Here is a 16240-nt window from a genome sequence, read left to right as displayed (position 1 = left end):
AAAATGGTAAAGTAGGATAAATGAAAAGGAAACTGCCTTCTAATGGGATGTTTGGGATTTGGATATCCAACCAGAATTTATTCTCTCTTTCCCACCATACGCTTCAATCAAAGCAAAATTTACAGTGAAAATTATACTTTCATAGGAATTCACAGATAAACCACGACAAAGATTTATAAGAGGCATCAAGTTCACAACACATTATGTTGACATGAAAAATATGATTTTTGACACAGTTTTCTTGCATCTAAAAGCTAGTTTTCACTACATTTCCAGAATTATCAATTTCATATGTGCGAGTCCTGACCGAACCTGGAAGGATTCAATCACCTGTATTGATAATCCAACGGAATGACTTACCGTTGTCATTGATAATTCACAATAACCGAGATTTCTAACAATCATCAAAATTGTAAAAGTTTCTGAAAATTCCTACAATGTCCAGAATATATAACTACAAGAGGATATAGAAATTGAATTCACATTTAACTCAAATGGTACTTCCAATACTCCAAATAATATGAATGAAACTTCCTACCTCAAAATGTACCTTACTGAATTATCTCTCCCAACCAATTGAAAAAGGAAAAAAATAAAAAATACAAATAAAAATGTATCATATCCCTCTAAGCTTAACACTTAAAATGCAATTCAGCTCTGATGATATTTATCTAATTCTTATCTGGTCAAGTGCCAGCATGGCCTACTTGGGCCATGCAACCAAATTGCGGCGTCCTATTGGCAAGATGAGAAATACCCCTCTTCAGCTCCCTAGTCAATGAATGAATACAGGAAACTTATTTTTTCCCCTGTATTTTGGAATATTTCTCATCCACGATTAACATTTAGCAAGAAGCAAAGATAAGAGGAGGGCAATGAGGCTTAGGCAATTGATGGAACAACATCCAGAAATGCCTGCCAAGCAATCATCAGAAATCATTCTTCTTATCAGTACATCCCCTTGAAGATAGGATTTGAGCGGCAGATGCTAGCTCCATATTCCTCATACTCTTCTTTTGTATGGCAGGCCTGTACAAGGAGCAGAAACTTTTTAATCAATAAATTCCATGTAAGAATTATAGCAGTGTTGATCAACACAAGAAAAACTGATAATCAACAACAGAGAACTAAAAAAGTCATGTATGTCTATATCTGCATAAGCAGCTTGTGAAGTCATTGAATGTCCCCATCCTGTCTCCAACAATATAACAAAGAAGCCCTTGATCTAACCCAATTTTACACAAAAAAAAGGTCCATCAAAACTAATAAAGCACTTCAGAAGGAGCTATCTGTGACAGTCTCCTTAAGAACCATACGAGTGTTATGGGTAGGTGTAAGTGATCATACAACTTTCAGAAGCAACATTTTAGCAAGTCATTCACAGTAGAGTTTCCCCATATCTTCTATTGGTCAAAACCGAACCAGAATTTCAGGCCATTCATATACATTATCAACAAGATTACACAATCAGATCTCAAATTCAACTAGCACTGAAAGTCCTATTCATTCACAATTGACTAGATCAATAAATAGACAAAGATATTATTGATGGATTCCAGATAGCAGGTGAAAAGGCATATCACAAACAATTCTTTAAATGTCAGCCCTAGATCAAGGAGCACCTTTATATCTAAGGCGATAGTAACAGTGTGACTCTGCAGAAATGGAGGAAGAACTTTGACATATGACAATATAAACAAACATAGATTGCAGATCCATACCGCAAAAAATTCAGGTGTTGATGCAAGTACTGAACCACCAAACCAAACTGCAAATCTCTGGATAGAATTGCTGACAACATTAACTTCCACAGGTTGTGCCTAGAATCAAATGCAGATGATCAGCTAATCTTCTAAAAATGTTAATAATAAAAAAAATATTTGATAATGAAGTTAAAGTGAATGATAATTAACATTAATCAATTACTTTTAATTCACCACCAAGTCGAGCATCAGATGCAAGAACCCGAGCGTCCACAATCTTCTTCAAATCCCGTTGCAACCTTCTGTGGAAGTCCTTAAACATGGTTGATCCTCCAGCTAAAACTATATTCTGAAATAACAACCCAAAACAATAAATTCAAAAGGTTCAAGAAATATGAGTCTATTACAGGTTTAACTTTTCCAAAATCACTACCATAACATATCCACAAAAATGCCAGTTCCAAGCACACTAGATCTACGTGCATGAATGAGAGCAAACATCTCTTGATGAACATTTAGAAGTTCAAATACCCTCATAGAATCATGATAATAATTTAGGAAATACAAACATAAGAAATGTTAAAGAAAATCAGAATACAATTTATATAATTGAAGGCGCTGGTAAATTTAAACCAACACTTTTGATGGTCTAACCAACAAAGCAAAAGGTCACAAGTATTAGTCCCACCAGAACCATCTAATAGAAATAATTTCTATAGTTTCATTAATCTTGTCTAAGAACCAAAATATGCATTCTTTTCTCTTCCTGATTCTATCTATACCTTATACAATGCCCTTCTTGTGTCAATTGGAGCAGACTGGATACACTTGTCTATTACAGCTGGTAAAGGAGTGGTAAAATTGCTGCTATAGATCTCTGGGTTAAAGAATATCTGTCAAACAAGCAAGGAAATTCATCAGAACAAGTTCGCCAGCAGAAAGCACAGCAACTCACCAAGCAAAAAGTTCATTGCTAATTCATTAATGACTGACATCAATCAAAACAATATTTCCTATAATTTCAAAGGATTTCCATTGCAAATTCCAACCAAGATGTCCATGAAAAACAGCAAACAGAACCTTCTTTTCTAACAATGGAGGAATACCTAAAGTGTCATTCAGTCAAACAATAAAAATGCTTCTGATAGAATACAACAAACCTCAGGGCCAAGAAATCGTTCATAACCAATATCACAAGTGTAAGGTGCCCCTGTCTTTGGTTTGATACCTCTCCATTGCTTAATATATTTAGCTGGTTCTTTGTCATGCTTGTTGTACTCCTGCAATCATTCAAGGAATCATGCAGCTTTGTGAAGGTCAAAAGGAATTATTAGGAAAATTACAAGGTACCAAATAATTCAGCTTAATTTTCAAAGGAAGCAAACCTTGACAATGTCTGAACTTGTATAGCAATACATTTCCTTTACTTTTCGAGCTACCTCAAATGAATCTTCAGGTGGTACATTCTCTCCTCTTTCCTACACAAAACAATATTTAAATTAACAGATTGTCAGTATTGGACAATCTTTGTATGGTTTACAGATTTGAATTTGATTTATAACATATAAATTTTGGTACCACACAATTATTTCTAGAGGTTGATGTTTTATCCAAATTTACTAGCAAAATAGACAATATTGTGTGGTTGAAGCATCTTTTCAAATAGCAGAAATTGGCAGAAAAGAAAATTTAAATTATGAAACGAAACAGCATCCAGAACAAATTTATGAACTATACTTAATATTATTTCATGTCAGCATCTAACGAGTCACAGATTATAATCAAAAGTCTATGCATGAGAAACTGCAAAAAAATCAAATTGAGTGTAACTGAAGTGTCCAAAATCTACAGTCAGTTGGTGAACAATGAGGCTTAAGAATGAAAATCTTCATTCTCTCAAACATCAGTGCAAGGCAATTGCCACATGCTTAATGGATACGACCAAATGAATTCAGTCTTCAACACTTGGCTTTCAAATGCTTCCAATATTCAGCCTCTTATGATTCAAAGATTAAAACTTTGGAAAATGCTTTCAGTAAAAAAGAATCCTAATCGTGCACATTATACTTGAGGTTTCCATAGCATTGCTTTCATGTTCCTTTATCCTAGTGGATGTAAAGTTTATGTCTCCTATAAACATATCAAAATCCTAACTTTCCAGCCAAGGATCAAAACTTTTTGTAAAGGTTCGGCTTAGCTTTACCAACAAACCTAGGCTTATTAGAATCCAGGAATCTTAACTACTTAAGATCATAATTCAAATAGATGCAACATAAATATTTATTCAAAAATAATAATTACCTCATAAAGTAAGCACAAACCACAAAAATTACAATTTACACTGAGGGAGCTAAACCAAACATACCCGCATGAGCTGCTGAATGAAGAGAGTAACATCTTTTCCAGCAATAGGAACCGACTTGATGCTACCCCCAATAACATAACCTTCTGCAACCGGTACAACATGAGTGGCCCCATCTCCAACATCCACAACAACACCTGTCATCTCACACTAAAGGGAACTACAGGTCAAATCTAAAAGTAAAGGATTGCGAAGAATCAAGAATTATAAAGAAGAAATAATGCAGATCTTGATTTCGGTTAGATTTTTTTTAATTATTAATTAAAAGATAAAATAAAATAGAATGATAATAACATTATTAATATTATCATTAAAAGTAACAAGAAAATGCAGGCTTTTAAACTGTAAATTCAAGAACCACCAAATCATAAAAGCTCACTCAAGTAATCTAATACCCCTACATCTACTCAGTATTCCAGGAAAATTGGGTACTCCAGTAAATTTTTGTTAGCTGTATGTTTGTTAAATATTCTCCTCTTTTTTTCTATATATTGGAGCAAATAAAATTACTCAGATAAACATTATTTATATCCAACATTTTAGTAAAAACCCACACTCACAGAATCTTCACAAGGAATGTCCATGGCCAAGTCCAGTATATTAGGGAATTAATTCTGGCCAAAATCATCCACATATATTGAAAGAAAAAATGCCTTCGATTATTCAAACTGATTACTAAGGCCTTGTATCACTAAGTTCATGATATTACTACTTGCATTGCTAAAGGAAACTGAAACTAAGCTTAATTAGCAGCAGAATTTATTCTGTTCTATGGGAAGTGGAAACAGTTCAGAAGTAAGAATTTTTTGCCTGTAGAGTTCAATCCCTTTATTTGTAAGAACACTATTAGAGCAAAATTTACTATAATTTCTCAAAAACTAAATGTAGCTCTCATGGATGAAAGTGATCATTCTTTTTTAGTCACCCTACAATTGTTTAAGCAAACTTGCTGCCCAAAAAAGAAGACAACATCCTGTTCAACCATTATATAGCCGTACAGAGGCTTCACCAAAAGCAAATATAATTCAAAAAAATAACACAATTTAATCCTAGTAAATTTAACGCTCATAAAGGCACTAAAACGATATAGTTATCAAGCCTAAAACACCAACCTTAGATGCCGTGTAACCAGCTGCAAGAGCAAGCACCGAATTCACTGCAATATATAGGCCCGGAACATTAAAAGTCTCAAACATAATCTCACCAGTGTACTCTCTACTCTCCGGTGCAGTAAGTGGACTCTCTGTTAACAAAAAATAATGATCCTCGGGATCACACCGCAAGTAATTAAATATACATTGTTGCCAATACCGCTCCATAGCATCCCAATTATCGACTTGGCCATGCCTAATAGGATAACTAAGATTATAAATACTACTAGATCGCGACTTCGTGAATGCTTCATCACCGATAAAAAAATCAAGGTCTGCCATCACGCCTGCGTTGTATTGCGCAAGCCAATTGGCCTTCGAGGACGTTCTTGATTGATCTAGAAATGACTCGTTGACTGCTACAACTGTTGGAAGAATAAAACAAGGCTCTACGTTCCCCGCAAAACCCATCTTAGTATACCTGCAAAGACGCAAATAAACATGATTGGAAAAAAAAAAAAATCACAAACAGAAAATGATAAAAATCAAAATGTAAGCAAAACCCAATTCGCACATTTCATCAAACACATTGTACGCAGTTTTATCGACACAAAACTAAACATATACAAAAAAAAAAAAATATGCAAACGGATATAAAACGAGAGATATACCCAGTGCCGTTATCGATGACAACGGCCGGACGAGATGTGGGGTCCATTGGAGAAAGAAAAAAGCTGGTTATCAAGATGGCTGTGGTGGATCCGCGACTGAGATCCGATAAAAGGTTCAAGGCAATAATGTATCATGATGGTTCTGGTGGTGATATATGAAAGACTTGTGAGGCAAGTGAAAGGAGCGACTCAACGCACAGCTTGGTTTTGGTCGCGTCAAGCTGGTGAATCCAATACCCATTTCAACCATGTAGACAGTGAGGTCCCTTCATCAACTTCTTCATCATAACCATCAAACTGTCTTTTGTGTCTTCGATACTTTTCTTAATCTGCACACCCAAACAACAAACAACGATTCTCTCTTTCTTTTCTTTTTTTTCTTTTTTTTAATTTTCTTCTTTCTGCGAGGCTTTCTATCGAGGGGGCCAAAGTGCGGTTTGTCGATTTGACCGTACTGATATTTGAGGGTGCGTATGGACCGACCGATCTCTTGACCTACCAACACGTTGAGACCGTTCGATTTGTGAATACTTCATTGGGCTCCACTAAAACCAATAGTACAGTAGTTTGCGGTTAGAGTGGATTATTTCCTCGTCAGAGTACGGTTTTAAAATAGGAGGGTGATAAATTTGATGGTGACTAATAGGAATTAAGGATGTGGTTAAATCTAGTCACGTGACTAACAAATAAATTAATAAATATAAAATGTGATAATAAACGGGATTAGTCACATTATTAACCTTAATGATTCTTAACTTAGGACAAGCAATTCACGGCTTGGTTTATGTCAAGTTTAAATTGTTTGAGTTTAATTTTTTAATTGAATTTAACTTTAATGTTGGTTGATTTGGTAAATTACTAAACTCATAATTTAATCCAAATAAAATATTAATAATTTTTAATTGTTTCAAATCTTATATTTACACGTTTAAAATAATAAAATTTTACTTATCAACTTTCAACATAATTGAGGTTGTATGTAAGCCATACTTCAATTCATTTATTAATTTGATTAAAATAAGTAAAAAGCAAACTTAGCTTAAGCGAATTCAATTTTGGATCTTAAATTTGAAGATGTTTAACTTGTCAAACTTATGAATTTGAAAAAAATTACATTTAAATAAATTAAAATGACATCACTTTTATTAATACATATCAAAATAATATCGTTATAATCGATTTTAACATAACTACAATATCAAATTAATCTCAATTTGAACTTAATTTGATAATAAAATTAAATATAAGTTCAATTTCTCAAGTCAAGCAAAACTCGAACTAGTTTAAAAAGAGATCATTGAACTTAAATCTATGTTCAAACTTGATTTTTTTTAAATCAAATCAAACTTAAATTTAACTACATTTGAACATAACTCTAATATAGGAAAGTAATTAAAAAATATATAATTTATTTGATATAAAATATTTTGAAATTTAAAATTTTAAATGTAATTTTAAAATTAAATTTTAACAAAACTTAGAATTATCTGTTATCAGATAAAATTTGAATTAAAGTCTAATCTATTGGTGAATTCGAGCTCTCCCTTGAACTACTCGGCTCGATTTTACATGCTTTGCTTGAAATTTTATGTGTCTAACTTATTTTTTCTGTTAAAAAAAAAAATAAGAAAAACAATTATTCGGTCACATAATTGCATCTTCACGCTTACGGTTAACAATTTGATTCCAGATAGAATAAGAATTTATAACGATTGACATGTTATTCGTAAAAATTAAATAAACAAATTGGGTATTTATAGGCCAGCTGCCCTTGCTGAACCTACAGCAAATAATTGGGCTAAATCTATAAGCGAAGCCAGGGTGAGACTCTATTAGGTGGACCACGTCATTCGAATCCAAAACTTAAAATTCTTACAAACGGCAGACGAAAATCCGGACTGTATAATTGCATGTGTCTGTCGTCACGTTAACTCTGGGAGAGCACGTGACACGTGTTTGCCACTTGTACTGAATCTGCTTGCAGTACCTCACCTTCCTTCCTCCCTCCCGTCGGTGGCCGATTCCAATTTTTGCAACATTTTATATCTTCTTTTTCCTCTTCCTTAACCACAGACGAATGTCATATTTACATAAAATTTAAGAGGAAAAATAAGTACTGCTTTCATCTAATTATTGTTATTTATTTATCATTAAAGTTGACGTGATCCATTAATTATGATATTCCGTTACTCATTTAGACAACAAACATTATCATGCTGCCAAACATTATTATTGCTCATTTAATATATTAATTATTTCATATAATTAATGTTTGTATAAATCTAGTCATTAGATGTTTGTGCCTTGTGGGTTGGGATTCTGCGCAATAAATTTTCAATCCTTTTTTAACCCATTTATAATTATATATATATTTTATATAATTTTTATATATAAATAGTCACATATTATCATATAATTTAATATTATTTTATTTTTAACTTATACAAAATTTAAATCATATATTTCATGTCATATTTCAACCCTAGATTGTTTACAATGATTTCATGTTACATATTTAAAAACTTAAAGAATAAAAGAATTAATAATTCATCTCAAATTAATGTGTTGCTATATTGGTCACTGTTATGCTGAACAGAAGTCAATAGTAGTGACTCACTTAAGCAAATTACCTGCACCCATCGCTCCACTATGAACGGCTAGTTGTTGCAGTTTGCAAACCCCTATTTCTTTTATTTATATAATTTGAAGGCCAAATGCTATTTTCCACCCAAGGTTTTATGCAAATCCTTTTTTTACTTATTAACTATAAAAAATATAAATATTCACCTGTTTATTAAATTTCACTGTAACTATCAAGAATAAAATTATTATTTATCAAAATATTTAAAAAAACTAAAAATTTATTATATTTTTCTTGTAAAGTTTAAAAGTTTAATAATTTTCTTTCATCCAAAATTTAAAAAATTAATATTTTCTCCTAAGATTTTCTTAGTCATGCTATCGATGGTCAGAGATGGCGATAACTTTCTTTTCTCTCCCTCTAGGCTTCTCTACCATAGAAGATCACCCATATAGGCTAGAACGGTGGCCCAAAGACTGGTGTTTGTAGGATCTTTGTCGTCTATTCATGACAAAGATTTGTGAAAACATCAATCTTTGATCACTTTTGTCTTCAGGAAATACTTATTAGACATAATAGTTATCGAAGACTAAGGACATTGATAATCGACATTTCACACCATCTTCATACACAAAGATCTGATAGAGATCCTGCAAATGTTGGTTTCGAGCCATCGTACTAGTTGATATGAATAGTCTTTTGTGACAAAGAAACCAAGAGAAAAAGAGGAGAAGCTCGCCGTTGTCTTTGGCTATTGGTAGCGTAGGGGTAAAGGGAGATTTTTCCTTTATATGAGAAATATTCATTTGGGCTAATTTAAAAGAGCGGAGGCCTAAAAATAAAATAAATTCAATAAATTATATAAAATTATTGTTCATGATGGCATTTTTTGGCAGAAAGAAGAGGCAGCTTCATGCTTGCCACCTCACACACTCCACTCCCCTCACACAAATCTCCAATATCCTCTTACGGGTATCACGACCGTTGTTTTCACTCGCGAAATGACGCAAACAGTGCCCCCACAATCAACGTCAACATCAGTCAATTACAACCTAAAAGAACAACAGAAAGGGGCAAAACCGTCATTCATTCTGAGCCATCACCACCTTGGGCCACCGTCCGAAAAGGCTTCTACTTCTCACCCAACGGACACACTTTCCCCACCTCCCAAACCAAATCACTTCCTGTGCACTAATGCGCACGTTAGCTGTCTCCCCCGCTATCATATCCAATTACCCCCAAAATCTAATTTAATTAATTATTTAAATCACTAAATTAATTACATTATTTTCACATTAATTAAATATTGATAAAATTTTAAAGTCCATAAGTAGGAAAATAAAAAATTAATATACATTTATTTATTATCGTGGGAGGCCAACACTGCCTTTATACTGAATTCTACTGACCACTGCCTTAAATGGATCTATATACGCACTGCACCACACTTTATAATTCGTAACTGCCTTGCACTTTGAATCTTGATCGCCTTCGCCGTTCCCCTTTCCCGTCTTTATGTCATTTCAGAAACGTTTCGTTTTGTTTCGTTTCACTTTCCCGTCAGTTTTACCACGAGGTCCGATCCGGACTCATATACCCGACCCTAACCTCTTCATCTTCTTTCTCTGACTGTATTTATCCTGAGATTTGAATAATAATAATCATAGTACATTTATGTGATGGATCTTTGATCTGATAGTGGATGCTTTGGTGCATAAGATGAATCCTCTATGCTGCATTGCTCCCGTTTCGATCGATCGGGATCGGGCCAACCCGGTGGTTGCTAAATCGACGAGTCATTGTCAGCTAGGGCTTGAAACGGACTCCGTTAAGACTGTTAAATCGAGTTTTTCAGCTCAGGTATCTTCGGTTGGTACAGATTCCGATAAATCTTCAGCGGCTAATGCTGTTGTTGAGCTAGTAGCGGAATCAGGAGAGTCAAAGTTGTACGGTGGAAATGGCGGAGGCGTCAGTGCCAGCGTGGCAGGTATTTTGTACAAGTGGGTGAATTACGGTAAAGGGTGGAGGTCAAGATGGTTCGTGCTTGAAGATGGAGTGCTGTCGTATTACAAGATTCATGGACCGGATAAGATTTTGATGAGTCCAGCTAGAGACGACAGTGTAAAAGTAATCGGAGTTGATTCGGTTAGGTTTTTGAGAAAGGCTAACTGGAACAGTTACCGTCCGGGCTTAGCAGCTCGGCAGTGCAAGCCATTCGGTGAAATTCATTTGAAGGTTTCTTTTCCGCTTGTTTTTGTTTGTTTGGTTTGTTGGATAGATTTTTATCATTTCGTTGACTTGTTATTGTTATACGTACCCTTTAATTGTCAATTTGATGTTATTTTAAGTTAAAGTGTAGCATAGTGAGTGGCATATTTTTTGTGCTGCTTTTTTATTTCACCGCTTGTTTGGGTTATTTTATATCTTCTTTATGTGATGCGTCAGTTAATGGCTTACCATGGATGAAATCCTTAGTCTAATTTTAAATGTTGATTATGATCTATGGACTTTTTTGTTTTGCTGTGTGAAAGCTTGTTGTTGTTAATTTACTTATGAGATACAAGCTATAAGTATTCCATACGAACCATGTCTAAAGAATTTGGATAGTTTTTGCTGTTTCATTTGGTCCATCTGAAGTTTGATGTCATGCTAACGCACCAAACTTGCACTTGGCTGTTCTTTGCAAATTATAATGAGATCTGTATGATATAACAATTGATAGTTATATTAACATTTTTTTTTCTGCAATCATTCTGTGATAGACTAATGATAATTTGGGAATAATGGTGTCTGTCTGTTTTGCTAAACTCTGCTGGGAAGACTGGCATAATCAGAGCTTGGTAGCATATTTTGTCATATATAATGATGGAATTACCAGTCATATGTTCAATTCCTCTGCAGTAAATATGTTCGACTAATTTCCATTAAACATCTTCTCTTTGAGTAGCAGCTAAATTCTTTTGTATTATGGTGCATAGGTATCTTCAGTCCGTGCAAGCAAGTCAGATGACAAAAGGCTTACCATATTCACAGGAACAAAGACACTTCACTTACGTTGTATATCTAGAGAGGACAGAACTCTCTGGATTGAAGCACTACAGACTGCTAAAGATCTTTTCCCTAGAGGGTTGACGAGCAGTGATTTTTCACCTTCTGAAGATATTGTTGTTTCAACTGAGAAACTACGACAACGATTATTGCAAGAAGGCATTAGTGAGGCAGCTATTAAAGACTGTGAGTCTATTATGCTCTCTGAACACTCGGTCCTGCAAAACCAGCTAAATTCTCTTCAACGTAAGCATATGATTCTATTAGAGACATTGAAGCGACTAGAGGTATATGTCATTCTTCCATTACCAAATCCTTAACCGTGTACTCTAATTATTTAAAACAACTAGAAGGATACAGAAAAAAAAAAGCTTCAATTACTGGATGAACTTTTTTTCTGTTTACCGTTCTCTGACAAGGAATTTTTGTTTGTAATGTATATCTTGTTTGTCATAGATTTTTATGAGATTCCTTAAAATATAGCTAGAGCCTGTATGGTTTCTGTTTTCAGATTTTCTTGTTAAGGTTTTCATAGACCAAGGTTATACCACCAAGCACTTGGTTAATTCCCATTTTGTTTTTCATCCATTAATTTCAGTTCATTTGTATTGTTGGTGAATATTGAATTCTGAGCTCGGTCATCATTCTTTGTCTTGTATTTATTAATTTACATAGACTGTTTGAATGGCATATCTAAGTTATTAGTTTAAGGGCTTCAAGAACTAAAGAAATGAAGATCAGCCTGGGCCATTGAGATGGACTGCCATTTTTATCTGGTGAAAACCTCACAGGTGCAAGCGTGGTAGGCCTGTGTTAATGGAGCTTAGTAGAGGAAGAAAGAGAGCCAGATGGTGTATGATTTTATTTGAAAATATAACAAAAATCTTGATGGTCTTTCCTTGGAGTGGATGAGGAAATGGAAATAGGCCCCACGCTGCTGACATCAATGTCTGTTGAGTGGACTCAAGTAGTTTCTTAAACCTCCCTTTGCACCTTCTTGTTCCCCATACATTTTGGTCATGTTGTTTGAATACATGATATTGGTGAGGATTTTGCCATGCTTTCAAAAACTGTAGTGTGAGGATTTAGATTATGTGACATAATGAATTGGGCAGAAAGTGTGCATCATTATTCAACTGTATACTTCTGGTGCTTCTTGGGTTTTCATCAGTTTATGAATCTATGTTTCTTTTGTATTTGAGCCTATGTTATCTCGTTAAATTTTCCTCAAATTTTTATTTTACTTCTATGTAAATACTATGGCTAATTTCTCCTCTAAAAATTGTTTTACAGACAGAGAAAATTGAGCTGGAAGCTACTGTAGTGGATGAGACAAAGGAGCGTGAGTCTTTCTGTGGACAAGGGAATAGGAGATATAGTGGTTAGCTATGCTTTTGACTTCTACAATCATATTACTTGTTGAACTAAACAATTATTTTACTTCATTTTGATTTCATATCATCTTCTGTTGCAGATTTCTATTCTGTCATGTCTGAGGGCAGTGGAAGTGATTCTGAAGCAGATAACGAAAGTCATGATGGAGCAGATGTTGAAACGGATGAAGACGATGGAACATTTTTTGATACAAATGATTTTTTGTCTTCAGAGTATCTAAGAAGCGCTTCTTATCAGAGTAGGGAATCTTTGGGAAATGCTTGCATATATGAAAAAGAATTATTCCTTTCTGATCGTTTACGAGGTGTTGCAAGTGAAGTCAGGCTAATAAAATATCCATATGTTAAAAGAAGGGATAATTTGCCAGAACCCAAGGAAAAAGAGAAGCCGGTTGGCCTATGGTCAATTATCAAGGACAATATTGGAAAGGATTTATCTGGAGTTTGTCTCCCTGTTTATTTTAATGAACCACTTTCTTCACTGCAGAAGTGCTTTGAGGATTTGGAATATTCATACTTGGTCGATCTAGCATTGGAATGGGGAAAGCAGGTCAGGTCCTCAGCTCTGCTTTCTTTTGTGGCTAAGCTGTTTTAGAGCATCATCTGCTAGTTACATTTTATCCCAGGTAGTTCATGTGGACGCTTGAGTTCTGAAAGAACTAGTTTCCTGCCCTGCAGCCTCCATTGTGCTGTATCATCTGTTCACTTGGCATTTATAAAACTCTTTTCTGGTCAAATTATTTATTTATTATTATTATGTTTCTTTCTTGACGGAGTCTTCAGGATGGATCTAGTAATTATTCCCTAAGCATTGGTTCACAGGTCATGCTAAATTCCAACTTTTAGTTGCTGATATGGGTTCCTTGAAGAATTAAATCCCTCAACTCCCCTTTGGGAGGAGGCACCTGGTCCTCTGGCCAAGGACTTGTGGCCTGTGTGGACTATGTATAAGAAGGTAGAAAGAAATGTTATTTTGTGATAGTTCAGCTCCAAACATTATTTTTTTATATCAGGGAGTCAGCATCAACATATTGTCTGTTTCCCTGGAGTTCGGAGCTTCTTTATGCAAAACCTGCATTCTCGTATGGTTGGTGCATTGTGGTAAAATTTACTCATTTGTGGACTGTGGTTAGATTAGGCTACTATCAGTGGCTGGTTTGGGTTATGAGTCTTATCAATACATTCTGTGTTTTAAAATAAGCCTATCAGGACAGTTGGTATAAGCTTCATGAAGATATCACTAGCATTTTTTTCTAGAACAATAAAAGAGAGGGACCAGCCAGATGTGCTGGAATAAATATTTGTCTTTGTTGCATTTATAATTGAGTGTTGAAATGATCTATATTCCATGTTCTGACATGAGTGATTTGCATGTCTCAGGGAAATGACTTGATGAGAATTTTGAACATTGCGGCTTTTGCTGTATCTGGCTATGCATCAACAGAAGGCCGGCAGTGCAAACCCTTCAATCCTCTTCTTGGAGAGACCTATGAGGCTGACTATCCAGATAAAGGACTTCGCTTTTTTTCTGAGAAGGTAATTGCTGCTCTCTTCCACTGTGTTCTGAATTTTGATCCAACAATGTTGGAAAGAAAAAGGTTGAGGCCACCCCTTTGTTTCTCATAGTTGTTCATGAAAGGTGGCAATAGGGTGGTACATGACACTTTTCCAGTCAATTGCTGGATATCTAACAAGGTAAATTTCAGGTGAGTCACCATCCGATGATTGTTGCTTGTCACTGTAAGGGAAGAGGTTGGAAATTCTGGGCAGACTCCAATCTCAAAGGCAAATTTTGGGGGCGGTCTATTCAGCTTGACCCTGTTGGTGTCCTAACCCTGCAGTTTGAAGATGGTGAGACCTTCCAGTGGAGCAAGGTCACCACATCCATATACAATATCATTCTTGGGAAAATTTATTGCGATCATTATGGTACCATGCGTATTAAGGGCAGTGGGAACTACTCCTGCAAACTCAAGTTCAAGGAACAGTCTATTATAGACCGAAATCCCCATCAGGTATTTTTTACTTATAAATTGACAATTTAAAAAATACTTCATGGCCACTGATGTTCTTACACCTCTCTATTGGTTCATAATAGCGGTCTTTTTTTTTTCTTTTTGGAGCTCTACTGTTGTTTCTTCTCTTTTATTATCTCAACCAAAATGCAAAAATTTGCTCAACTACAGTGTCCTTTCAGGAAATTCATAGGTGCTTCCACTTCTGTAGTAGTATCAAAGTAGAAAATTTGATGCATTTCTTTAAAATATTGGTCAGTTTTTCCTACAAAACATTTGTATAAATAACCAGAATGTAGAAATCTGCATAGGTGACTGGGCACTGTTGATATGAGTCAAAACTGAAACTATAAATGAATATTATACGTGCATCCAGTGGCAATCATGGGAATTATGTTATTCTTTTTACTAGTTGATTAAGTTTTTTCTGATGACGAATCTAGGTTCACGGATTTGTGCAAGACAATAGAAGCGGAGAGAAAGTGGCGATGTTGGTGGGTAAGTGGGATGAAGCTATGTACTATGTGCTGGGAGATCCAACTACGAAGCCGAAGGGGTATGATCCGATGACTGAAGCTGTGTTGCTTTGGGAAAGAGGCAAATCTGTTACCAAGACAAGATACAATCTCACTCCTTTTGCGATATCCTTGAATGAACTGACTCCTGGCTTATTGGATAAATTGCCTCCAACTGATTCAAGGCTGAGGCCAGATCAGAGACACTTAGAGAATGGAGAATATGAGTTAGCAAATGCTGAAAAGCTGAGGCTAGAACAGTTGCAGAGACAGGTATAACTTAAAGATCTTCATCTTCTCTTGTCCTTAACATATAATACTGTTATAATTGGAGGTTTATTTATACCTTCCCATTTATTATCTCTATTGTCTGCAATTTTTTCTTAACTATCTTTTGAGCAAAATTAGTGTGCTTATCTTATGATACAGGCAAGGAAGATGCAAGAGAGGGGATGGCAGCCAAGATGGTTTCAGAAGGATGAAGATGGTTGCTATCAATATAAAGGCGGGTACTGGGAACAAAGAGAGGAGAAGAACTGGGATGGAATTTCTGATATATTTGGCCAGAGCAGCGATTCACCTTCTATATTGGTGGAAGAGTAATTTCTCTTTGCACTTGAATTGCAGGCAGTTTGATCTTGGGCTCAAGTATATTGCTGTGTTTTTCATATATCCATCGTTTTTCTTACCCGTTCTACCCTTATGTCTACCAAAAGATCAACTCAAAATGTCCGTTACTTTAGTTGTAGCTTTGTTAAAGTTATAATTAAGGAGCTTCCTTGACGTGTAACACTCTTTTTCTCGTGCATTTTGTCCTGATATATATTAGCAGCTTTGATTATTGGTTGGGCAGCACTTAA

The 16240-nt window shown here is 35.1% G+C and overlaps 2 protein-coding genes across 2 annotated transcripts; one reads left to right on the top strand and one right to left on the bottom strand.

Moving 5' to 3' along the window:
- Nucleotides 1-465: 465 nt before the first annotated feature.
- LOC123214800 (actin-related protein 3-like) lies at nucleotides 466-6290 on the bottom strand. The gene is made up of 9 exons (XM_044634795.1): nucleotides 5828-6290; nucleotides 5178-5637; nucleotides 4069-4215; nucleotides 3089-3181; nucleotides 2864-2983; nucleotides 2486-2596; nucleotides 1927-2052; nucleotides 1722-1820; nucleotides 466-1029 (listed from the first exon to the last, which is right to left on the bottom strand). Exons 1-9 carry the CDS (start codon nucleotides 5872-5874, stop codon nucleotides 949-951), a joined length of 1284 nt encoding a protein of 427 aa, XP_044490730.1. The 5' UTR covers nucleotides 5875-6290; the 3' UTR covers nucleotides 466-948.
- A 3493-nt stretch (nucleotides 6291-9783) lies between these two features.
- LOC123214542 (oxysterol-binding protein-related protein 1D-like) lies at nucleotides 9784-16221 on the top strand. Its single transcript, XM_044634367.1, has 8 exons — nucleotides 9784-10643; nucleotides 11387-11743; nucleotides 12750-12837; nucleotides 12931-13400; nucleotides 14231-14386; nucleotides 14557-14865; nucleotides 15309-15653; nucleotides 15810-16221. The coding sequence occupies exons 1-8, from the start codon at nucleotides 10128-10130 to the stop codon at nucleotides 15981-15983; spliced, it is 2415 nt and encodes an 804-aa protein (XP_044490302.1). The 5' UTR covers nucleotides 9784-10127; the 3' UTR covers nucleotides 15984-16221.
- The last annotated feature ends 19 nt before the right edge of the window (nucleotides 16222-16240 follow it).

The sequence above is a fragment of the Mangifera indica genome, chromosome 4, assembly GCF_011075055.1.
Source record: "Mangifera indica cultivar Alphonso chromosome 4, CATAS_Mindica_2.1, whole genome shotgun sequence".
Lineage (NCBI taxonomy): Eukaryota > Viridiplantae > Streptophyta > Magnoliopsida > Sapindales > Anacardiaceae > Mangifera > Mangifera indica.
Note: the sequence above shows the minus strand (reverse complement) of the source record. Positions and strands in the feature narration are given on the sequence as shown.